General features: G+C 43.2%; 1 protein-coding gene across 1 annotated transcript in view; it reads right to left on the reverse strand.

The window, feature by feature from the left end:
* The window catches only part of LOC310808452 (1-phosphatidylinositol 4,5-bisphosphate phosphodiesterase eta-2-like), a 148,522-nt gene that overhangs the window by 28,037 nt on the left and 93,143 nt on the right, over positions 1–27,342 (reverse strand). Inside the window, 3 exon segments of the mRNA XM_083675357.1 lie at positions 5,015–5,144; positions 6,309–6,552; positions 9,265–9,411. Of these exon segments, the coding sequence (XP_083531483.1) occupies positions 5,015–5,144; positions 6,309–6,552; positions 9,265–9,411 (521 nt within the window).

The following is a 27,342-nucleotide window of genomic DNA, read 5'->3' on the forward strand; positions in this document are numbered from 1 at the left end:
AGCCAAAAGGGATAGCTGAGTATGCCTTAGCACAGGTGAGGAAAGGACCCGAGTGGATCGCAACATGGCAATCAATGAGACGATAGTGCCTAGTTGAGTTCGATAAGGTCTCGTTTCGTCTATGGCCAGCTCCATATGTCATGTATCACTAGAGGCGACCAGAGTACAGAGGGATGACATGGGTACTGGTGGGGGGATAGCCTCCGGGAAGAACACACACACACACACACACACACACACACACAAAAGTGTTAATCGTTTGTGTGTGTGTGTGTGTTCTGCTCGGAGGCCAAGCCCCCCCATCGGTACCCATGTCATCCCTCTGTACTGAGTGGCTGCCTCCAGTGATTCAAAGAGGATTTTCTCCCACTGATCTACACAGCCTATTAGTACTTTCAAGGCAAAACTAAAAATATTACAAATCTCATACATTTACAAAAAATGGAAACTTAGAGAACCTCATCTCTTAAGTGGTATTCATTCAGACATTGTGTGAACTATTATTACTGCCCTCAGACACGGGCATGAATCACTACACCAACAGTTCAGATACATATACTGAGAGCTACAGCTTCATTCTACCAGATGATGAGAACACTGCACTGTCTCACATCAGATAGATCAGTGCAGATGTTCAGATGGACAGGTTATGATGATATTTTAGATGTTCCATTGCCATTGTGAAAACATGGGTTGATTTGGTTAAAGAGGGACTGCTTGACTTTCCTCCTTGTCCTCCTCAAAAGAAAATGCAACTGAGAGCAAAATGTGGTTTTGGAGGTGTTGTTTGATGCACCTTTAAAGGTTTGGCGAAAGGAGAGGCGTCATAACTGTCATCACGCAAATCACACTCTGTGCCATGAAAAAACTGGGTTTATGACACTACACCCATGAGTCTCTGTCGGTAACATATTTTTTTAATATGACAGGAGATCATTTCACATTATTCAGGTTGCAGCTTCTATATTGAGGTTAACATTCATTGGGGGAGGGCAACTGAGAAGCCAACGTCGTTTAAATTGGACAGGAAATATCAATCTAGTCTCGTCCCCTCCCATTCATTATGTAAAGGGCCTGGCACTTCAGCTGTGACACTCCATTTAAGCCGTGTGGCTAATATGAATGAATTCATCCGTTCTCTGTTGTTCCCACTCCTTAATCTCTAGCACTCTCGGCTGTGATAAATCATTTAGCTGCTCTTTACGAGTGGCTCTCTCCTCTACTCTGACCGGGGACAGGCCCAGGATAAACCTCTGGCGAGGATAGCGTGCGCAGCCGAGTGGAAAAAGAGCGCAGACCTTCCTCTCAACCCAGAACGAGCTCTCTGAAGAGAAGTCGATCTCTCTGGGGCGAGACTTGAGAAACACTTCCTCCAGTTAATACGCTAGGCTAAGCCACACAGCTCTTCCAGGGTTCTTCCAGGGTTCTGCTTGAAGGAGGGGGGTATTGTAATAAACTGGCAACCCACTTATTCAGCTCACTGCTTCTTGAGCAGGAAGGTGCCTGCTCAACTCCCCTCAATGGTAGTTGTGGGGAGTTGGGTCTGGCTGCACACACGCTCAGGGAGTCAGTGAATCAATGGGTTGGTGTCACCGGGGGCACAATGATATGAAAAGGTTAGATGGTATCAGTGTCTAGAGCTTGAGGAAATTAAATGTGTGTCAACATGTAGGAGAAACTGGGGTCCTGATCAGATTGCTGAATCAATAGCAAGTTCATCTACTGGAAAATGCCAAGCAGGATCTTTGGGATATTGTTTTTGGTGCTGTTGTGTTTCTCTCTTGTTTTACAGTTATTGTTTTCCTATATTCACAAAAACAGGACTACTAATTATATATACAGTGGCTTTGGAAAGTATTCAAACCCCTTCACTTTTTCCACATTTTGTTGTGTTATAGACTCAATTTAAAATGGATTAAAACAAATGTTTTTTTGCCATCAATCCACACACAATACCCCATAATGACAAATGACATTTTTAAAACAAACAGCTTTTTAGAAATGCTTGTAAATTTATTAAAATATTCAGACCCTTTGCTATGTCACTCTTTTTGCTCAAATGCAAAAATGTCTTCAAGAAGTCACTCAACAAGTTAAATCGAGTCCATCTGAGTGGAAGGGTAATAGTTAATGTGATTTCAGAATGAACATCTTCTGTTTTTATAGTCTCTGGTTTGCACACTCGGTAGTCAAGGAAGCCTTTATGCTAAGTAACTACTAACGGCAGCAGCAGAATGTATTCTGAAGTGTACAGAAACATCTTGTCTGCTCAAGTACAAGAAAATGCCTCCAAATTCACTGGATGCTGCTTCATCACACAGCAAGACAATGCCCCAAAACAAACTGCCATAGCAACTAGGGAGTTATTCAGGGTAAACAAGTGGAAAGTTCTTGACTGGCCAAGTCAATTTAACATGCATTTCATTTCCTGATGAGGCCTGGAAGAGCATCACCACCATACTAAACATGAGTGATTAATTTGGACATTTGATAAACCTGGGTACCCTGAAATATGGGGACTATGCATACAAAATGTTGATTGATTTATTAATGGTGAAACCAATATGTACACACATATCATCAAATAAAAGCTGATACTGTCTACTTTAACCTCATAGTGAGAAGAAGAAAAAATGCTTCACTGTGCACACAGGGCATATATATATATCATAAACAATCTCAACACTAATGCTGACTGAGAGTGACCTGATGCATGAACATACACACACACAGACACACGGGGGTGACCCCTCTCCTGGGCGCAAGGATTAACGTTTGCACCCTAGCTCCATTAGCGCTAACCCGCTAACACACCTTGAAGGGGGAACACACCAATCCCAGCAGGACCCGGCTGTCAAGGCACCCTCCAGCTCCACCATGTCATGTTAGAGAGTTTCTAGTTAATTTCCTGCCAGTTTGTAATGGGAGATAGTTCTAAGTCCTGTTACAAGGGCTGAACGTCTAAACTGAACTTCTCCTCGTCCTGCCCTTCATGTTAGTCTATAAAGAGTCTACAAAAGGTGAAAGCAATATGGTGAGGACCTCTATGGAGAGTCACACCTGTATTAAGTATGAAACTGTCTTTCAGTTTAGTGCACATAAGGTTAAGGAGAGGAGCCGCTTAAGAGTTTTAAGAAGCACTAAGGATCATTACTGCATCTTAGATATCCTAATGACATGCTTTAGTTAGTTAGTTCCTGAAAAATGAGTTGATGTATCTTCAAATGACCCTTCCCCAAGGGGACAATAGTCATAATGCTGCCCCCCTATCTTCAAATGACCCTTCCCCCCGATGGGACAAATGGCTATGGGGGTCTCAAGAATGTGAGAATGCAGTAGTGTTGGTTGGTTCTCCTTGCAAACAAATCCTAATTTAAATACTGTGGTTGTAGTGGGATATAAAAGCAGAATGCAGGGAATAGCTCTTGCTCTTTTCTTTGTGTCCTTTTCTTTGTGTCCTGTTGTTTCACGACTACTGTGAACGGGTCATGTGGTCTGTCCTTCTCTCTCACTCTATCATTGAGGGTAGAATGTAAAATTGCTCTATGAAGTATCTGCCTTGTAATAGTTTTATTTGCCTTGTAATAAGTATAAATTTACTTATAGTTAGTATTATTAAAGCCTCATTTGATTCATTCTATTTGACCATTCAGCACAAACTCGACAATTCTTTGCACATGGTGTTAATTACATTACTTGGAGTCAGATTAATAATATTAAGATATGCTTTGCTATTAACAAAATATAGCCACATTTCCTTGCCAAACCTTCACATTGTAACTACCATCCTAATAAGGCCTACAAGCTCACTTTTCCAGGAAGTTAATAATACAGTATAAGCTTGTAGGACATCTACGAGGCTTGTTAACAAAAAGTGATTATATTTTGGGACCATATCAACAGTGGACTCATGAGAAACATAAAATAATACTTTTGAGTAAAAGTACTCTTTAAGTCATGGAGCCATGATACCTGACAGTCACAGCTGGTTTCAGACACACATTCACAGAGTGGCCATAGTAGCAACAGTCCAATCCTGTGTAAAATATGATATTTATATATAACAAGTTATTGCTCTCTCTGTCTAAACTGTTTGAATAAGTCTTCCTACGATCCTCTGTGAGTACACACAGCTTGACTTGATTGAAGTTGTTCACGACATGTCTTTTCTTCCTACAGGTGAGGCGCAGAGACAAGGTGATGAAAAGGTTGAGTCCTGCGTGGATGCCAACTCTAAAAGGCGTCCGATTAATTAATTTATAGTCGTGAAATATTCAGGACCCGAAAGCGACATTACTTTCTCTTCACAAAGACTGGCTCGTTTGAATAAGGCCATCTCTTACATTTTCTTCTGGTTTAATTGGTTCAGTGTGAGGTGAATGGGGCATGCACTCACACAAACTACGCTGCGCTAAGAAATCAAGGGCGATTATAATTTCTGAAAGCTTTATCTTTTGTCAACGAAGCTTATTGTTAAATGTTCTTGCCATGGACAAAAAAATAATGAAAACATTTTCAAAATGAAAAATACTCTGTGTGTGTGTGTATATATGTATATATTATTATTATTTAATTTTTTTCAGGGTAGAACTGTTTCAAACACCCACGCACAACCCTAACCCTAGGTCTATTGAACTCAACGGATTTGTCTGAGAATAGAGGAGAGCTACATCACATTTTAAGAGAGCAGATCAACCCTTTCACTGCCCCCACAGCACACACAAACAGGGACCGATAAATCAAAGCACACACACACACACACAATAAATCCATGGTAAAAAGTCCACTCTGCAGCCATGCTGTCACTGATAACAATCCTCCCTTCCTCTTTCCTTCCTTCCCTTCCTCTACATCATTCACTCAAAGTCGCCTGCAGCATTTATCAACCCCCACAGATGTGTGTGTGTGTAGACCTCAACATGTTGCGACTTGGGTAGAAAGTGGAAATAAGTGAGACGTACTGTATGAGAAACCGTGTGAGACTTGCGCTCCTTTGGAGCGGAGCGTACATTACCTTGAACATCTGTTTGACTTTCTGCCGCGGCAGGTTGACGTTGAGCTTGTGGAGCAGCTGCAGCACCTCGTTGATGCTCAGGGTGCCGTCGCCATTCTTGTCCGCCTCCGTGAACGTCTGCTTCAGCCACGTACAACGAGGGGTTAAGGAGAGCAGCTGATAGCAAAACCAACCGGATAGCCCCATGTGTCACGATGCGGCCACATTTCTAATGGCACACTATTTAGCCTGCCTCTGCTGAAGGCAGTCAGTGTGTTACCCATGCTGTTTGGTCAAGAGACAAGAGACTTGTCAGGCTGGCCCTACACACAGGTGCAATAAAGGTCTGATTGCTGTCACTTAGGTGGACCAAATGTCAATCAGATCTGGGTCAAAGATGCTGGATGTATTGTAGCTCGGAGGTTTGCACTGTTGGGACTATTCCATTGGTGCCACTGCAATCAGGCAAACAAAATCAAGCACAGTAATGTAATAATTTGAAATTATTTGACATCATGTATTTCAACCAGACCTTGTATCAGCTGCAAAAGAAACAAGTATATAGCTAAGTTGCAGTTGTTGCAGTATTTTTAATATTCAAATCATGGTTTGTTGATGGTTTTCAGATACTCAAACTACCTGCAGGGGACTATACACATACTGTACAATCCGTAGAACCAAAGACGACAGAGAATGCAGCGGCTAATGAATTGGATTTTCTGTGGATGTGAGGTTTGTGAGGAGGTGAGGTTTGTTATAAGCAATCTGGTTCAAACCTGAACACCTTTTGAAACAATGCAAAACCTCTTGATCTGTAACGCAGCTTCCCCTCCCTGCTGAAGAGTCTAATTTTAGCGGGAGGCCTGTGAGAGAGACAATGTTATTCATGCTGTGATAGGCACCTCCGACAGCCTTCACCTGCCCTCCTTTCATCATCCCATCAGCCTAGGTGGCATACCTGTGTGGCAGAGAGAATGGATGTCTGTGTCTCTGTGTGTGTCTGTGTGTAGGGGGGAGGTCTGTCGCTCTTTGTGTGTGTGTGTGTGCGGGTGTGCCTATCTGTACTGTTATGCACATGTGTATGTGTGCTACCATCACTATCACTCATCACTAACATTATAACGAGTGCAAACTATCATCATCATCACAAAACACCTTAGACCACCATCCCAATCCTAGTGTCCATCCACAAACACTCCTAACCCCAACCCCATGTTCCTCCCTGCCCCCTACGACCCCCACAGGGCCAGTTTAATAAGCCTATGTCCCTCCCTCTCCCCCCCTCCCAGGGCCAGGGCCAGGTTAGTAAGGATATTGGTCACGTGTGCGTTGCCTCTTGGCCAGGCTGTCCTCGTCGCTGATGCCGGCCATCAGGTATTTGAGACCTGTGATCCAGGTGCGGGCCTCCTCTCCGTTGCCGGACACCAGGTCCAGGGACTCCATGTGCTCCCCGTAGTACAGGCTGAAGCAGCAGTTGGGGTCGAAGCTGCCCTCCGAGTAGCGCTGGAAGATCTCTGACTGCTTTCCCTCGCACACCTCCCGGATGGAGTCGATGGAGACTGGTGGTGGTGGTGGGGGCAAAAGAAGACAAACAGTCACTTGTCTTTCACAGTTATAATCACAAGTATATGGTCAAATATTTACAATGACAGTTACTTCAATCGGATGTTTTGCAACTGGAGAGATTTGTAGGCAGGATGTAGTAGATTGTGGAGTCTACGGTCAAACCCAGAAACACTGGTTCATTGGACAATGACCATGTGATGCGTGAAAGATGTGAGTCTCAGGTGCCATGTTGGCTGAGTATCCCCATTATAATGTGTGTTGTACCAGGTATTTTCAGGATGTGCAGTCCTACAGTATTGCTCTGAACTTCCCCAAACAAAAAAGATTGCGTAATGATTTTTTCCAAAAGCTACTCTCGGTTTCTCTTCATCCCTCTTTGTTTATGCTGCCTTCCTCTTTGTATGCTACCCTCCTCATCTAAATAATGGTTAAATAATTGTCCATCAGGAAATATGACAATTAATGGTGCTCTTATGATGCACAGTACCTGCATATCTCAGTACTCATTACTTCCTATGCTAAATGGCAAGTCAGGCGGTGTATTAGACAAACCAGAAACACTTTCAATGTAACCTATTAAAACGTAATAGAGAAGAGTGAAAGAAGTCACTTGCCGCAGCAAATCCCACTTATATAAAACTAACTGTATACTCATAAAGTTAATTCCATTCCTGATGGATTTGACGTTTTTCCACATTTTGGCGTAATAAGGTTGAATCGGCAGTGGTTAAATCGGTCAAGGCACAGGAAAAGCTTAACTAGGTCTTAATTATGAGCTCAGTCAATATGATACAGCAGGGCGAAAAATAAGCTTCACTTTGACAAATTAGTGAGCCCGGAGAGCTGTTACTAAGGGGAAACACTTATGGGATGGTAATGACATTTTACAGCAGGAAATTGCCTCGAGTTTGTCTTATTTTTTGGGGAACAGAGACAATGGAGGTTCTGAGAGTACGTGGCTGGGCAGCCATTTTGGTTTTCCTCCCGCTCTTTTTAGGCCACTGACCAGAAACAAGGACACTTACAACACGTGACTCAAAGGTTGGGTTCTCTCTGTACAGTAGGGGACCAGCCTTTGATACAGTATGCACCTGGGGGTAGCTGTGGAGCTGCTGAAAATGCATGTATCATCTTGAGAAAGACTGTAGCAAGATGGGGTGGTTGAAGGACTAGGAACCATTCAACCAGACTAAATACCTACAGTAGCACCCCGAGTGACGTCGTTCGTGTAACAGTGTAATCATTGAATTAGATCAAAACCATGCATTACACAATGACATGGTTGTGTTTAGTCAGGACTTAAGAACTTGCATATTGAACAATATACTGACGGCCAAATACATGTCCGTACATGTACATAGCCTAGTGTAAAAAAAAAAAAAAAAAAAAACGCAGCAAAATGTGAAGCGCCAATGCTTGATAAGTAAGTACAGTAAGTAAGTTCAGAACACAAATCTGAAGCAATAATCACATATAATGAAATATAATTATTCCACAGCTAAGTAACTATTTGGTTCATTTCAAAAATAGCCAGAGCACATCGTTATGCAGGATTACATACCCGACGAAGGATTAAGAAAAACCCCACTTGTGGATTACAATAGCGCAGAGAGGATATGATGTGTGCGCGCACACACACACACAGACACAGACACAGCAGTACAGTATGCACTTCACGTTGCACCGTGACCTCCCCAGTTGAATGGAAATTGGTGAGACTGATTGTCAACACGTACGACTGCATGTCAAAGGTGCACAATACAAGTTGAATAACACATGCCACAGCAGTGTCTGTGTGTGCGTGTGTGTGTGTGTGTGTGTGTGTGTGTGTGTGTGTGCATGTGCTCCCTAGTGGGGAGAATAACAATGCAAGTGTCTTTCTAATGTGATTAGCACTATATGTGAAAGGGTGTCTCTTGTAGGCTTGGTGTCCTTCAGTATTGTGTTGTGTTATGTGATTGCGGTGGTTGCGTCTACTATTGAAAACTAGACCAAATGTTGTAGATGAATTGTTTCTTGCTCAAGATGCCTCAATACCACATCACAAACAGCCACAACATGTCTCAGACCAGCACTCAGAATGTACTACCATGTGACATTGGGGGATTGTTGCCTCTCCTGCTTCTCTGGTGGTCCATTCATGATCTTCTCTTTTGTGTGTGTGTGTGTGTGTGTGTGTCGCTGGTCGGGCAGATTAAAGTTGATGAATAATTGAGGCTACTTAAGAAGCTTATTAACTCCCATGGCGGTGTGGAGCCGGGGCTACAGAGGGGAGAGGCAGGAAACTAAGCACTGCAGCACCCCCCAACTCCCCAGATCATAGAACTGTGCTAGACTAGAGAGCTACAGCTGATATGTTTGACTGTGTGCTCTCTAGACTATTGTAGATCGTCTCCATGGGGATGTGTGTATGAAATCACAATCTTAAAATCATCCATTTTTAGATGGTGACCTTTACTGTCGCCCTGGGTGCAAAGAACTCACGTCACATCACCCACTGTCATTATCATTCAAGACACGGGTCAAATACAAACATCAAATACTTTAAACAAAATCAAGCACAACTGAAAGTAAAGTTGTCTGACTCAACTCAACCCAAGCGTGTTCCGATTACTACAGAGCACTAACTAAATATCCTTCTGCGGCCTGATGTCCCAATGGGAATAAAGGGGTGAGTGAGTAATTAAGCAAGTAGGAGAACTCACTCTTGGCCTTCTCGTTCTTGCGGGAGGGCCTCCAGCGGATGCAGGACTTGTGTTCGTCCAGGTAGAAGTAGCGCACCAGTCCCTTGGAGCCTCCCCGTAGCTTCACCATCTGGGTCCCACTCTGCATGGAACTCATGCATCTCTCCACTAGACAAAACAGAGAGAGAGAGTGTTAACAGAGTTCTTACATTTTATGTATTTATTTATTTATCCAGGGAAAACACAAAGTCTCTTTTGCGGGTGCACCCTGTCCACAATATCAATACAAAACACATCAAGTATACAGTAAAATACTAAATACACACACTAACTCATCCAAACAAGAGCATGCATTTATGAGCTGGTCCCTGCCCAAGGACTTAACATGACTGTGTGGAACCAATTGCTCCAACCTCCGTCTACCCTGCAGATCGTTCCAAGTCTGAGGAGCACTGTACTGTAGCTAAAAGCAGTTTTTCTTAATTCTGTGGACACCCATTGGACATTAGAAGCAGCACGCCCAGAGCATGTCTGATTACCACTAGGTCGTCATGAAAGCAATGATGTGAGGTAAAATGGGAGTTTAAAAGAACTGATTTATACAGAAATAAAATCCAATGATAGAGAAGGGCCTCAAAGAGGCCCAGTCAAAGAGTCCCAACCCACAGACTGATACAAAAGACAATGGTGGGTGCAGAAATTATCCCTAGAAATGATTCACTATCATCAATATTACAGCATCTTGAGAAAAATATCTGAACTTAGTTGTGTCTTTATTCAGTACCAGCTTAAGATCAACAAGCGATGATTGAATAGAATCAAAACTGCTGAGCTGAAGAAGCACAGGAGTAGACAACAGTATCATCAGCATAAAGATGTACAGATTTACAAATGTTCAAGGAGAAACTAACATTATTTATGTAAATGGTAAACAGCAGAGTGGACTTAAAATCGAACCCTTGCGGAAGACCTTTATTAATATCGAGAAAACTAGACTGAACTCCATTGAAACCAATTACATGCCGACTGAAACCAATGGCAGATAACCTTTGCAATAGGAGGGCATGATCAACAGTATTGAAAGCCTTTGAGAAATCAATATAGTGCGCTGAACAATGCTGTTTCTTATCCAGAGGTCACAATGTCATTTGGGCAGTTCTGTGTAAAAGGAGCCATGAGGATCAAATTGTGAAATTCATCAGAGCATATCAAATTGGGTGCCATATGAAAGCTACGAGTCTACATTTTTTGGAAATTAAATCAGAAATGCATTTCTCAACCATCATAAGAATAGGGATAAGCAAAGGCTTTGACTTCTGGTCAAACATATGGAAAACATATTTCAATGTTTAGAAAAATTTCAAACCTCATTAATGTTCAAGTATAGACAAAAGTATGACAAAAGACACAGCGGTTGCAGACAATACAAAACATTGTAATTTTGCAGAGGCCGTCTCTGAGGCAAACTAGAAGCAGATTGGGTGTTGCTATGTGTGTCTACAAATGACAGGCCTACTTTTTTCAAAATCTGTTTTTTGGTGCCAAAAGTGTAGGCTATTTTCTTTTGGTATAATGAAGACAAATACACAAATTTCATTGATCACATTCAATTAAGAGTTTTTGTGAGCCCCATAAACATCTCTCTCCATTGTGACCTAACCTCATTTGGAAATGTAGGCTACAGTACATCTAGGCTAGCAGTGTTCATCGTCACGATAGTGAACATTATTTCCTATTCATTAAATGGGCTCCATCAGATGTAATGGCCACCTGATAATTGACTTTGGATTGCCTCAAACTAAAGCTGTAGTCTAGGGCTGGATGGCCTCAGCTATATACAGACACCATTAGCTGGACAGTCAGTGGAAGAGCTGTCAAACTGTAGCCACAATGATGACAACCTGCTTGTCAGAGGTGATAAAACCATCCATGTCCCTGAGCTGTGGGTGGTATTTTGGTACCTCTCTTTGTGTAGTGTCTTTTTCCCACAGTGCCTCTCACCCATGTTCCTCTAGAAGTGTTTTAGGTGATGTTTGAGTAGCGGCCCCATTTTGGGACTGAGGTTCAACACTGGCATCTGTGCAAACAAATGGATTCTGGCAACTAACAATAGGTCTATGCTTTATTGATTTTCTTTTTTTATATCACCCCCACAACACGGTGTGAAATAGGTCTCTTGTTATGGGGATTTTTGTGAAGAAATTGCCTTACACTGTCCTCTGCCCTCTCTCCCTGTCTCTTGCTAAGAAAAGCTGTCGGCTGTGCCAGCCATATCCAATACTGTGTGTGTGTGTGTGTGTGTGTGTGTGTGTGTGTGTGTGTGTGTGTGTGTGTGTGTGTGTGTGTTTGTTTGTTTGTGTGTGTAAATGTGAAAACATGATTTGAAATGGCTTCAAAGATCAAAGCTAGCTAAATCAGTTCACCAACACGTAAACCATTTCAAATACATATTTCGCCCATGCCGTGAGTGTCTGTGTGTGTTTTAATATAAATATTTTGTTGTATGAGCTCCAGACTGGAACCCAGATGGTGGTTGATGAAACACAGACAGTCAATACAAATATTATAATTATAAATGGGCAAATTCCATGGTAACAGAATGATGCTGTGACTTGATTTTTCACTTTCAAAACGTATGCCAAACAAAAATAATTATTCTGGATTTTACATGATTTCTGAATTTTTTACATAATGATGGAGCCAAAAAAGGGACACAAAAAGGTAGAACTATACAATATGCAATCTCATTAAAAGGTAATCATGTACTATTTTAGCCTACACTTAGCATTACACTTTTGGCAGCAAAAAACAGATTTGGAAAAGATAAAATACAAGTAGGCCTGTCATGTACAGACACACACAGGGACACCCAATCTGCCCCTAGTTTGCCTCAGAGATGGCTTCTACAAAATGAAAACATACTTTATTGTCTGCAACCGTTGTGGGAAGGATCCTGAGCCTCTGTCTTAGGGACACCACACACCATGCGTGTCAGCACACTCTTTAATAATGAAGATAAATCTTGATGTACTTTTTGTAGAAGTGTACAATGTGTATGTCATCGTCCTCAATGGAAGTTACTTGTGCTCCATATTTGTGTGATATGCTGTCTTTGCTTTCCCCATTGTACATAACAATAACAAAGTCTCCATTTATTAGAGCATGAGATTAGAATGTTGATGCAGTGCTTGGTGAGGATGTTGATGCAGTGGTGTATTTACTACTGTGGAAGAACAGTTTTGGAAACCTTTTAGGTTCCATGTAGAACCTTGTGTCTTTTGGAACACAAAAGGATTTTCCCAGAGAGACAGCCTAATAAACATTTCAGGTGATGTACAATCTGTACAATAAGTGTATGTAGCCAATTTAAATTCAGTAGTTTTGTTACCCATTGTATTTGGTCATTCTGTTACCGATTTGGTGACAGGATGACCAGTTTTAATGATTTATTAATTCATCAACTAAATTGATAACAGTAAAAACACTACAAGTACGGTAGGTCGACCAATATTTCTTACTTTTGTTAACTTTCATTATCTTCGCTCCTCATGAGGCAGAGGAATTTGAAAATGTCTTACACTTATGTGGATTTTTGGTAACAGGATGATCCGGAGACTGGCCAATGATTCTTAAAGCCAAACCATTTCCTGAAACTAAATGATGAAATTAAGTGTTACATTCAAACAATAATGAGGTTTGATGTTTTTCTTAAGACCTATTACATGTTTGATGTTTTCCTATGATGGAAGATGGTTGAAAAATGTATTTCTCATTTTATTTCCCAAAAATATATATTCTTAGCTTTCATTTGACACCTAATCCGATGAATTTCACATTTTGTTCCTCATGGGTCCTTACACAGAACTATGCATATCCATCTCCATCTAGAACAACATTGTCTCTCTGTGTGTGTGACTGTGTGTGCGCGCATGTGTGCATGTAAGTACAGACAAGTAAGTACAGTGTGTGTACAGAAATCCAGTCATTGATGGATTGCTATAATTGGCCATTGATTCGGCTTCCCTCCGCTCTCCATGCTGACTGGGGACCAGGCAGGTCCCTGGGGCTCTGGTTAATATACAGTAGGCCTAGTCAGACCTGGGGCTGTGGTTAATATACAGTAGACCTAGTTCAGACCTGTGGTTAGTATACAGTAGGCCTAGTTCAGACCTGTGGTTAGTATACAGTAGGCCTAGTTCAGACCTGTGGTTAATATACAATAGGCCTCGTTCAGACCTGTGGTTAGTATACAGTAGGCCTAGTTCAGACCTGTGGATGTGGATAATATACTAATACTGTGGATGTTCTGTAGGGGACTGCATAATGTAAAGGCCAGAGCTCTCAATCGCCACTGACAGTGCCATTGCCATTACAATGCTAACAATATGTCACCTTTCTGTCAGCCTCATGTGCTAAGCTACCATGGATTCATTCACTAGATGCCAAATAGGCAATATCACCATGTCTATTATTTTGCTTCTAAATATAGATTTCAAATCCCTGCTCTTATGAAACCTCATGAAGCGCAAGAACACCACAACATGCAACATACCAGTCCTACTCCTTTACCATAAGGTTACTTCTATATTAAATCATATTGTTATATATGCACATTATGTGGCAGAGAGAGAACGGCACTGCATCTGTGTGAGCGATTGAACTCAGCAGTTCTGTATTGACGTGACATTTGACCTGCCTGTTACCTTGGCTCTCCCCCAGAAACACGCTGGCAGGCAGAGAGAACAAGTCTCTCACATGCTCGGCTTGGTCAATACCATACCCACCACACACAGCGCAATGTCCACAGGCGAGCCACATGCACAGACGCACGCACGCGCACACACACACTCACCTTCCCCAGCCGCACACATCATGCATAAACCCAGACAGACAAACAAACACACACTGGCAGTTAGAGAGAACTACTGTACTCTCTCACGTTCTCCGCTTGGTCAATACCATATCCACCACACACACACACACGCACACGAGGGGTGCAATCTCCCCAGTGGCCAAACTACTCTGAAAACCAAACTGTCTGCCTGCTCCCAGCTCCTCCTCTAAATCCATGCAGACACGTTCCACATTTAATAAGGCAGGCGGTCTCCTTCCAACCCTTCCGAGAGTCCCCAGTGAGGACTGCCATCTGCTGCTCTGCACTATAACAGTCCCCGAGAAGCATCCATCCATCCATCCACCCACCCTACAGCCCTCCACTACCTTCATCGCCACCACTTGGGACGGGGGACGGGGGACGGGGGACGGAGGAGGGAGAGAGAGAGAGACAGAGAGAGACAGAGAGAAGTTTGGGGCAGAGGAGAGCAGCAAAAGTCCCTCTTTTCCCGCCACTGTCACGTTTCCTGGACACATTTCCCTCCATCACTGCAGCCTGTGTCTAATCAAATCTCCAACTGAAAGTGGGACACACTCTGATTGGCATTGTACTCCAGAAACAACACACAGGCGAGGTGACACAAATCAGGCTATGATCCGATTCCCGCAGTCTCTCCCTGCCAGAAGTGACTTGCTCACTCCCCCTCATGGACTTAAAATAACTTTTATTGTTGGTGTTAGCGTGGGCTAAAGGAAGTTTCCGTCAAATATCTTACACCAGTCCTTTTAAATCCTTAAATCCATAAGTGCGAGAGAGTGAGGGAGCCACGGTCAGAGAGTTGGGAGAGATCAGAACTCAAGAAAAGGAAATCTAAACCAAATCAAAACACAGCTGAGAGGAGGCACATGAAAGTGAATGTGTGTGTGGGGTGGGGGTGGGGGGCGACGACGAAGACGACGACACTATGGACGGCTCAATCAGGTGCGTCTCAATTGTGTAACATCTCAATTGTGGATTGATCATTTCCACCGATTTGGAAAATAGACTCACCACTTCTCATGTTCATCTCTGCATCGTGTATAGGGAACCCATGAACAAAACATCACTGCAAGGCACTCACACGATAGGAATATCTTTGGTTTTGTTGAAATATTGTGGAGTTCGTACCAGTGTTCCTGATACACACATTATAGATTCAGCTATAGAACAGAGCTCAGAGATAGAAACTGTAAAGGACTTGCATATTTCCTCGTTGTGGCTTTGACCCACTTTGATTGCATGTAAAACTTAGAAAGCTATTCATAGCCTATGGAAGGCTGAATAATCAGAGGACTTGTAATCAATTAGCCAACAGTCCAGTGAATTGGGACTTAGCTTCTATGCTAATATGGTGCAACTCTAGAAGGCTCTAGATGGTGGATTCTACTGTTGGCAGAGCAAGTAGGGCGACCGTCCACGGAGTTAAAAACATAACACATTCTGAACAAGAAGAAGAACCTTCAAGAAGTAAGACTTTCATGATACCCTTAAAGCACCACAGCACACGACAGTACTGATGCGAGGGAAGCCTTGCCAGAGAGAATTGAGAGAGAGATAGAGAGAGAGAGAGAGAGGGAGAGAATTAAGACAGAGAGTGTGAGAGATCGGATGTAACTGATAACCTGCTTCAGACACCACAGAGCAGAGTGATACTAACAGTCAAACCGTTGCAAACACTCCTGAATGCACTTGACTGCAGGCAGTCTCGGTGGAGGGGTGGAGGGTGGGGGGGGGAGTCAGCAGAGTCAGCAGAGAGAGGACTGGCCACTCCAAACTCTCTATTGGGTGCAGGCCGGTTGCCATGGAAACACAGGGTTAAAGTAGCGGGAGATCCAGTATAGCAAAAAAGAGAAGAAGCTCAGAGTGGAAGACAGTGACACATCAAACTGGCTGGCGAACTCTGTATCTGTCATTGATGATGACGACGCTCGCCACAGGTGCGTGCGGGTGATGATCCGCTAAACGGTGTGACGGCCCACAAAACACCTGGCTACGGAACGTCACATTCATTTCGCTAAAATGTGCTTTTCACAGGAGAATGTGAAAACCTACTGAAAGTAAATGCACCAATTATTATGATGTTATGCCTGCGCAGGTCGACAGATTCACACGTCATCGCAAACTCATTTCTCTTTTCATTTAGTTGCGTGCAAATACGTGACAATGTGATAACATTTTCAAATTACTCTGTTTTTTTTTCACTGGTTTAAAAGCGTAAACAATCGGACAGGAACAAAAAAAAAAAATCACTGAAATGGAGAAATCACTTTTGGCTTAATATGTCTGAGGAAAGAAATGTTAAAGTGGTTTATTTATATCACCTCAATTCAACCAGGTAAAATGCAGGGGAACAGAGGTAATTTGAGATTAGGTCCTTGCCAAAATTGCTCGCCTGGAAACTAATCAAAGTAATTACATCGAACGACAAAACTATAGAGCAATTACCACCGGCACACTGTAATTTAAAATGGTTCCATTTCCTGACCTACTTATTTGATAGAACTTTCAAAATGATTACAACAACCTCCTCTACATTGGTAATACTTCTGACAGTATTAGGCTAATTATCCTGCTAGTGATCGCAGCTGCAAAAGCGGGTTTAAGATGTTGAAATAGGAATGAGACGTTAGGTGACGCACAAACTTCCCCCCAAGGAGGCAGCTGAAAATGGGGGGAGGGGAGGGTAAGGTAAGGTGGAGTAGAAGGAGGTGAGAAGGGAGCTGAAAACTGGGGGAGGGGAGGGTAAGTTGGAGGGGAGGATAAAGGGGGGGAGGAGAAGGTGGAGCCGATGCTGTGACGGCGGCCAGGTGTAACCAAGGTGACGCCGTGACCTCATCGTCTGGCGGCCCCGCGGGAGTGGTGCAGTCTGGGTGCAAGTAGGCCAGGGAGCACCTTGTTAACCTGTCTCTCACTACAAGGCCACTAGGCTAAGCTCAAGGGGATTGTCTGGAGTCCATATGTCACACACACACACACACACACACACACACACGTCTCTGTGATGCAGGTGTCTCAACAATCACTAACAAAAAAAAAAGCAAGAAAACGAATAACGAGCCTCACAGGAGACAACCTCCATTGTCTCCAAACCACCTGCTGTACAACGGACAGTCAACATACCTCTGCAAAACAACATCCCACAGTTTCCTACGAGCATGCACACACGCACAGCACCTTTGCCTAGCAGGGTGGCCTATCGACCGTCAGTCTAACGACCAACCCAGTCCAGTGTAAGTCTTACCCATGAAGCCCAGTCTATACTTGGAGAAGGCCATGATGCTGCTGCCTATCCAGAAGAATTCCTCCACCAGTCGAGACAAAGAGGCCTGCTGCTGGACCTTACATATCCCCCTCTCTTTCTTCTCCTTCTCCTTCTCTTTCTCTTTGGTGGCGACTGTCCTCTTGGCCGGAGTAGAGGTGGCGGTGGCTGAGTGCGTCAGTGGCGAGGACACAGGGTCCATGGGGAACAGGCCGCTCACCACGTCGCCGCTCATGTCTGATGGGGATTGTGGGAGCCCCGGTTCAGTTTCCTGTTGTTTCCTTTTCTCTCTCTCTCGCTGCATAGGACTAAAAAGTCTGTCCTCCCTCTGGCTGCTTACACCGACACAGGTACAAACGGGGCATTTAAACGATTTGCGGATGTCGACGGGTGGGAAAGGTTGTCTTTTGGAAGGATGCTTCTCTTGATCTCGGAGTATCTGGTCAATGCACTACTGTCACAATGCCTGCTGTCGGCTGCTTTTCCAAGCATTCTCCCATACGGTACAGAGCCAAAGGATTAGTAGAGCAATCCTCAATCCACCTCCACTCCAAAAGATAAACAACAGTTAGTCAATCATCTGGCACTCCTCACGCTGCAGAAAACCTTGTCCTTCTTTTCTCTTCAATAGCCCTTCATTGGAAGTAACACAAAGTCACGCCTGTGGTGGTGCCATTATCTTTTATTTGCTTTCACTTCCTGGCTGGGTTTTTCCTCAGTGGCATTCGAAATAGGCTTCTTTGTCAGAATGGAGAGAATGAGCAGATGCGGGTGTAGCGGTGGAGAGAACGAGAGAACGAGTGAACGAGAAAGAGAGATGCTAACCACTAACTGTACAACATGTGTCAGGCGGCAATCCTAAATCCCTCAGAATCTGTAATCCAGGTCTGAGGGATTTACTTAACGTGTGGCTAGAGAGAGAGAGAGAGAGAGAAAGAAAGAAAGAGAGAGAGAGAGATAGAGACGGATAAAGAATGAGAGAGAATGAGAGAGAGAAAGATACCTAAGAGATGTAACAAGTATTTATTTTTTATTTTTTTAAATCAATTAAAAACTCTTTTTGATCTCCAAGAGTGTCTCCTGTGGGGTCTACCAGTGGATATCAAAGTGACGACATTCACACAAAAGTCTGCGCACTCGCAGTTGCCAGCCGAGGGGAGACATGAAACACTCCTTTAATCGTTTTTTTGTCTCTTTCTTCTCGCTCTCTATCGCTCCGTGTCAATGTGAAGCCACGGTAGTACATGATAATTATGGTTCGGTGTATGACTCAGTTCTTTGAGAGCGCTCCATCTCCGGTAGGGTTTTGTGGAGAAAAAATGAACCTCACCACTCTGATGAAGTAGGCGACCTCTCCCATCAGCATTCTCTCCCTTTTGAAAAAAACACACTTTTTTTGCTAATGGTATCACCCTTTGATAATTTTACAAAGGTAGGCCTACAGCATGACTCTGTATCTTCTCTCTACCTTTGACAGAGGTGTAAAGCATGACTTGAGAGCTGCTAAATGGAGTGGGAGGATGAGACAAGAGCATAAAACTGTAGCTTTAATCACACATATCCAACAGACTGTGCTACTGTACACCTAGTGTATAGCCCCACAGTGAAAATAGAGACAGACTCCTCTTTCATTGGTATATAAAAAGACTCAGTACTTAGTGGTGCCTGATGATTGATAGATAGATAGATTGAACTTCTTTGTTTGAGTGTTTGGCTACAAACAAGTGTTAGCACTAATCACTAGCACCACTGTCAACATTACAGTGCCAAGAAAAAAGACTAAAAAATCCATATATACAATGTTTGTTCTGAAGTGTTGCCTCAAACAAATCCCTCAAAAAGACCCTCAAACTATATTTTCAGGCTGTTTCTTGAACTGAATTGTATCCATACAGAAATCAGAAACATGGCACAGTCATCACCACATACTGTGGCCTTGTTGAATAGCTATGCCATAAACAAACTATCAAACCACGCAGGGCAGCAAGGCAGTCATGTCTAATTACAATCACTGGGAATAGAAAAGCAAAAAGGCATTAGTCGACATAAAACGTATTCCCTTGCCATGTGAAACAATTAGGCCTAAATTCTTTTTTTATCCAAAATATTACTGGGTAACAACAAACCTCCCTTGATGTGTACTGTAGGAGGCCAGAACATAGGGCCACACATAGGGCCTGTTGATTTGGTATTATCTCTGACTAAACAACGGAAGACATTTTGTAACAGGGAATGTGTTGCACACACAACCACAACACAACATGTTCCACTGACAACCGAAGCAGAGCTTCAAAGCATGATGAACAAACAAACATACATACATACATACATACATACATACATACATACATACATACATACAAACTGTTAACAATAAACAGAACTGAGGCCAATGATAAAACTTGTCCACATTACATCTGTGAACAGAAATATATGCCTTCTGACAAGCAACAAGTGCAACTTACTAGCTTCCCTTGCCATACGAGTGGGTGTTGCGCCATTTAAAGTCCTCATGACTGCAATAGTGAGTTAAAGGAACGAGTGAGTCTGTTATGATCAGGTAAATGATAGGCCTAGAGTAAAAGCTAGGCAGGGGGCCACTGGCAGAGTATTAATACACCCCCACTACTAGGGCCTCTTGAATTACTGCTGAACAGCCAGGGCAGGTCTGGCCTGGGAAATTAAAGTGCATTGGGGCTGCTTGCCAACTCTCTGCCAGTGTAAACCAAAAGGCTAGAGAACCCAATGGTCTCCGGTTAACTCTGAGACAATACCACTAACATCTCATTTGGGAGAATGTGTTGAATAAAATGAGTTTATTCAGTTAGCTATACTCTGTGTTGACAACACTCCTTTGAAACATATGTGGATACATATGAAACATATGAAACATCCCTATTGATCAGAGGATCATTAATTCATCTTTGTCTTACCCTATGCGTAATGATGACATCATCATGTCACGTTCCATAAAAGTTCAGTCATACTGAATCAATGAGAATGAAATAGGGAAATACTACTTTTAACCTACAAATGTGTAGTTTAATCTAGAGATATCTGCCCTTTTTGCCTTAGGCAGAGTGTAAACTATCTTTGAAGTACACAACTCAACTTCAAGTAGGCTTTCTGCGTGAGATGAGTTAGGTCGCTGACTGGAGTGGTTATCTATTCAACTTTGTTTAGGCAAATCACAAATAAAATGCACAACAAAAACTTCCACAAGCTGAGCAAGAACAGAATGAGTTTAACTCACCGTGGCTCCCTCGTTTGGAGCTACTGTTTCTTCCTGTTGACTTTTTGGGACATTGTGAAACGCAATTGACTGAAAAAAGGTGAAGATCCAACCTGTTGTAGCGTCTTCTAACCTTGGACCATGTCGCGTAAAGACCGACTTCCAACGCCTTGTCATTGAACAACCAGGGAGGAGCTTTGTCCAGGCAATGGCCATGTTTAAACATAACAAATCAATATTTCTGGAACCAAGACAAACAAATGGAGTGTGCCGCCAATATCCACCGAAGCGTAAATAAGTTTGGGATAAACAAGGAATTGGCCAACTAAAGACCACAACTAGACAACACATGTACGGCCTGTTCATCCAACAATAACTTGGACTATGAGCGAAAAAGCGATGTTTAGGAAACGTAAACATCTAGTCCATATGACAGCACATGACGCGTCATATGGAACTCAACGTATCCCTCCGGCGATGCGCGGAGGGATTATGTTGTCAATCACACCTGTCACGACTTCACCTGTACAGCGCACATGGGTCTACTTTCCTACTGGGTGGTGTTCGACATTGCTGTGACAATTAATACACAATTAATACAAATATTGCCACAAATATTTTGTTCAGTCCAGTCAAATTAGAAATGACAAAAAATTCTTAAGTAATTGAAATACATATTTTAAATACATGTAACAGAAATACTGCCCCTCTCTGCACACACACACACACACACACACACACACACACACACACAATAGCACTGTGAAATAGACCTCACACTCTTAGTGGGTAGCCATTTCACGGCCACGCCACGGGGTTAGCTGGACACACAGAGGAACACACACAGAGCCTCACACCTCTAAATCACGGGTCAGAACCTCCACATGCCCCCCACCGTGTGGAGACAGAGACAAACAAGTGGCTCCCACCAAGGGGTCTGGACACTTCCTGCTTGTGATCATGTAAGAGAATGCATTATTCATCATTCCTTCCTTCACGCCTGCCTCAGCGCCTGCCTCAGCGCCTGCCTCAGCGCCTGCCTCTATTGTCCTGTGGTATACTGTAGCCATATATTTAGGCAGGAATTACTCTAATTACTAATCTCCCTCTCTCACACACAGACACACATGCACAAGCACGCAAACACACACACACACACACACACACACACACACACACACACTTCGTATTCTTAAAACAGGAAGCATCCACCAGTGAGGGGAGTAGCGGTGGTAGGTTTTCAGGGTACCCAAAACTGCAGTATTATCTGTCTTTAATTGACCAAAAGAGCTGCTGAGTTCATTAAATGAAGGCTCTGTATATATACAACAAATGTTTCTGAACACTCCTACACTGTTCCCAGCTTACCACTCAACAAAAAAAACAAAAGGCCCACTGGGTCACTGAGGAAAATCAATTTCATGGACGGAGCAGTCAAAATGCAGTCCGGCGCAGGAAAATGAAAGACAAGGAGATATTGATGAGCCTTCATCAGCAGAATCAGGCTTGCCTGAGGCATTTGAGGAAATAAACCTCCCTATCCATCTTCCCTGTCAACAGAATTATTACTCAGGTGATGTTTTTATTCATTATACTGCATGGCAGTAACAACTGGGTTAAGGATGTTTTATTCAAGGGGGGAGAGAGGAAGGGGGGGACTTTTACTGAACTCGTCAGGGTACGAGATCTCATTATAAACACTCAGACATAGACTGTTGGTTACAGCATACTGTACTGTACTGTATATCCAATGAGTACAACAGCATTCATAGATAACACCTTCAGACAGCGATAAATCAAGATTTTTTTCTGACTGCTTAAAGAGAGGAAATACAGAAACAAAAACAACACATTATTAGGGCCGGGGCTTTTTCCTTATCCATGACTACATGATGAGGAAAAAACTCAAGATTCAAGATTCAAGATTCAAAACTCCTGGCCCTTACACAATTGGATGTAAACTTGACGAGATTGCAAACCACCACAAGGATCACAGCTTCTGGTGAATTATTGAGGGAGCAAAAACAGGCCAATAGCCCAGATAGGTCTCACTGTCCCGCAGAGAGACATTCTGATCTCATGAGTAAATCTGACAACATGCTGTGGGCAGCTATAAATAAACAGAAGATATTACATCAACCCCTGTTTAGGAGGGCATGGACATACAGGTGTGTGTGTGTGTGTGTGTGTGTGTGTGTGTGTGTGTGTGTGTGTGTGTGTGTGTGTGTGTGTGTCAGGTGTTTCAAGTGATCCTGACTTGGCTAATCCCCAGTGTTTACTACACACACACACACACACGCACGCACGCACGCACGCACGCACGCACACACACACACACACACACACACACACACACACACACACACACACACACACACACACACACACACACACACACACAATTTCACCTCCAAATCATGCCTCAATCCTCAATCCCCACACACACCACACACTCATATCAGTTGAATCCCTGTCCCTTCCATCAGCCTACTTAGAGTAAATCCTCTGGTTAGACTGAGGTAAAACATACTGTATGTAGAGGACAGAGTGCAGTTAGAGTGCCACAGAGTGGGGTACAATAGAGTACCATGGGGACAGGAATGATGTAGGACTCTCTATGAACCACTGCAGTGCATCAATCTACAGTATATACGTTGTAATTACGGTGACATGATATCTTATGAGTGCTGTTAGTAATTCTTATAGTACACTATTTCACAAGGTATTACGACTGTAAAACCATCTTGAAACACTAAAACCTTTTATAAACTGAGTGGAAAGATTGCTGGGCCAAGTTGTGAATGGATTTGTTTCCCATTAAACAGAAACAAACTCAGAAACAAGGATGAAATGAGGAACCAGGCCCCCCTATAGTGCAATCGCTCTCTCTCTCTCTCTCGCTCTCTCGCTCTCTTTCAGGAAGTCTGTTTGGGGGGCAGGAGGTCCTTTTCATATCACATTTTCCTCAAATCTCTCCCAAGTCTGTCAGCTTTGGTTCTGTTGGTGGGGTTCATCCCACAATACATTGTAGCATTGTGGGATTTCAAACGATTTTGTGAGCTGGATAGAAACTTGGGTTTATATTTCAGTCCCCCCCCCCCTCCCCATTCCACCCATACTCCCTGGCTGCAGATTAGGACTTGGGCCAACCAGAGAATTCCACAGGCCAAATTCCATTAGGTAAGGCTTATATAAAAGTGAAAAAGGACACTGCTACCCACACTGAGGAAAATAAATACATGTACGGACAGTCATCAAAATTTTATGACCAGCGACATTTGAATCATAATCAGACTTTATCGGCTTGACACACACACACACAGACACGTGCATGCACACACACACACACGCACACGCACACGCACACGCACGTGTGTGAAGAGTCTTTCTCCCTTCCTCCTCCCTTCTCTCTTCCCTCCTCCTCCCTCTCTTGCAGATCCATACAACAAGCACATCACCAGTGCTGGGGCTAGTCTCATATTATGCACTCTAAAAGAACCTCTGCTGTTATGCAATACAACACTACACACTTTCAAAGGGACTGGACACAATAGGAACATCAACATATTTCTTCACCCTCTACTCAACAAGTAAGCATGTTGTGCAGTCATCTTAACCCACCATGACAGCATCCACACTGGACAGCTGCCACCAACTCTATACACCAATATACACCGGACACTTTCCTCTCCAGACTGGATGGAGAATGACACCTTGCTTAGTTGGCTGTATGCTCAGTGCACGTGTACGGTCATGCTTGTATATTATATATGTATACGGTATATATGCTTGTTTATGCTTGTACATAGTCATGTTGTGCGATTCCTCCCTGCTTTTCAGTTTGTAAATGAGAATACGTTGTCAGTAATTTATCCAGAAAAGAAATCTTACACTTGGCGGACAATGATCCAACCTAAGATATCAATCTTAGTTTTTAAATGTCATAATTGCAGTTATGCCCGCCCCCCCCCCCCCCAAAAAAAAGAAAAAAAGAAGTAAAGTAGGTCAAAATGGAAAAAAGGTGAAAGGTTCAGAAGCGTTCCCACCAGATGAAGGATCAGAGGCACTCATCGGCGAGGGCACGGACCCGTGTGTAGGGTTACTATGCCAACTGAGGCGGGACAGGAGAGTTACTGTCTAGCAGATGGCATGTGGTGGCACAGAGGATATGGACGCCTGCTGCTCTGCCTTCCGGGGGGGGGGGGGGGGGGGGAAGTGAGTGACTGTGTGTGTGTGTGTATGTGTGGTGTTTGTGAGGTGTTTCAAGGGATTCTGTCTTGGCTAATCCCCAGTGTTTACTGCACACACACAATTTCACTTCCAAATCTTGCCTCAATCCTTTGCCTGCCCCCACACACCGTTTCACCACAGAGTTGAGTACATAGTGTAGAATACAGAGTACATTGTGTACAATGAACAGTAGAGTACCACTATCTAAGAGGTTTCTAACACTAACATAGCTACAGTATGTGGGTCTTCCCAAAGTGGTTTGGAACATTCCCCAATATATGGCCATGCTGAAAAGTGAAAATGATCGACACTGTATCTTGTCCAAAGTGATGAGAAAGTAAATTAGCTATTTTGCCTACCATTTAGGGTTAGGGTTAGCCATAGGGTGGCTGAGGAGGGTGAGGGGATAGTGTTTAAAAGACGATTTTAGGAGGGAAAGAGCAGCACCTCTTGTCTCGCACTGTTGTCAAGATCGCCACACCTCGCTTGATGAATGACCCACTTTCTAAGGCATACTAATGGTAAGGACATAGCACATTACATGGTGAGCAAACACTGCGCTGTCCTTGTTGTGAGAGGAGGAGAGGAGGAGAGAAGGAGAGGAGTGTTGTCGTACCATCTGGTAAAAGGTTAACCAAGCTGCCATCCAAGAGGAGAGGAGAGGACGGGCAGTGAGAGGAGACAGAAGTGAGGTTAACACTGTAAGAGGCAGGCAGGGCCAGAGGGCCTTTCTACATTCAGATGATGTTGGAAAGAGAGAGAGAGAGAGAGAGAGGGAGGGAGGGAGGGAGGGAAGGAGGGTGGGAGGGAGAGACGGAGGTGTGGGCAGGAGGTAGTCACCCTTGCTTTAAAATGAGACACACTGACTGTTCATTCTTGACCTGAAATCAATTCTCAACTTAATGTACGCCACCATACTGTTTGTAATAAACACTAACATCAATTTGGTCATTTTGTCTTCCCAATGTATTTGTTGTGATTCATGGAGCGATTTAGTGTCGCTGCTAACAGTCTTGTTTACCTCAGGGCCTTGGTTGAGGATCAACTCATCGCCCAAACGATAGAATCTCATTTTTTATCCTCCCGTCTCTCTCTCTCCCCCTCTCTCTCTCTTTCTCTGAGTGCACATGAGCTGTTTGGTTGCGGTCAGTGCCACATGAGGATGTAGTCTCAGTCTGGCTCCAGCTGCAATGTTAATGCTAAACACCGTGGCAGCTGGACAGAGGGAACCGGTCCAGGCCGGTTAGCGTAGCATTGCCAGACAGCTGGATCTAGCTAGCCGTAGCCTTGCTAAGCACCGGTTAGCATATCCTTGGCAGAAAGGCAGGCCAAATAACTGGAGCAAATGCTAAAGCCTCAGCTCCAGTCCCTGGTTTGACATATTCTTGCCAGAAAAAGACAGGCCAAATAGCTGGAGCCAATTACAACTGCAGCTAGCGTTAGCATAACTCATTCATTGGTGACTGAAGTGGCCGAGTGACTAAGAAATGCAGCCAAACAGCCAGCAGCTATAAACAAACAAAAATGAGTGAGTAAATAAAGGATTCTCAATCAATTCACAGACATAGGCTTCTGTACAATCCCTACATATTATGACCAATATTCCTTGGTGGCCTATAATCAAGGTGTAGACGGACTTTGGTGGCGCCAGTCTTGATTTCAATGTGTATGAAATTACACATTGAAATCAAAAAAACTATTTATAGTTGAATGAGCCTGGTGGACATTGTGAAGAAGTCACCACCCTCACCATTTGTCAATTCCTTTGCGATTGTAATGTGTCTGAAGAAATCACACTCTCACCATTGATGATATCGCAAATGATATTTAAGGAGAGGGACAGTGAGATATTCTTTGAGTTTTGGGTTAGGCCCGTCACGGGCACCATTCTCCCGTGTTGTCCTTGACGCACGTTAACGTATGGTTAAAACTTAGCCATGTGTTGCTTTGATAAATTGTTGTTAAATTGCTTATTTTGTTGATACTCTATTCAAATTCTTCCTATGTGCATTAATGTGATGTTGTGCGCTAGATAAAGGTTCTGTTAATACAGCACGACATAATCGTGACCAGGTTCTCCCATTTAATGTCTCATGTTCACATGCATTGTTCAGGACATGTAGAGTCGAGTCATCAGCTTCAGATATTGGCTTGAGAATAAACTCCTCGTAATCCGATTTATCTTAACTTGAGGGCATGGTAAAATAGCATTTTGGGTATTCTTAATGCAATGTAGGATCCGATATGATCGATTGTTTGTCACACAGGGATGAGCAAAGCATTATCAGTCATTATTAATCATGAAATATCTTTTGGAGTCAGATATAATGTAATGTTAACTTGTGTTAGCTGGTCATGTGACCACTTGTTTTGAGTTTGCTCAATCATGTCCATAACTGTTAGAAGTAATCATTGGGAATAATCTATTCTTCAGTGTTTTATTTTCAGATTCTATAAAGACTTAAGGGATATTGAATATGAGTCATTCATGTATGTAATGTAGTC

Source organism: Argentina silus (assembly GCF_951799395.1).
Source record: "Argentina silus genome assembly, chromosome: 8".
In the NCBI taxonomy this organism is placed as follows: domain Eukaryota; kingdom Metazoa; phylum Chordata; class Actinopteri; order Argentiniformes; family Argentinidae; genus Argentina; species Argentina silus.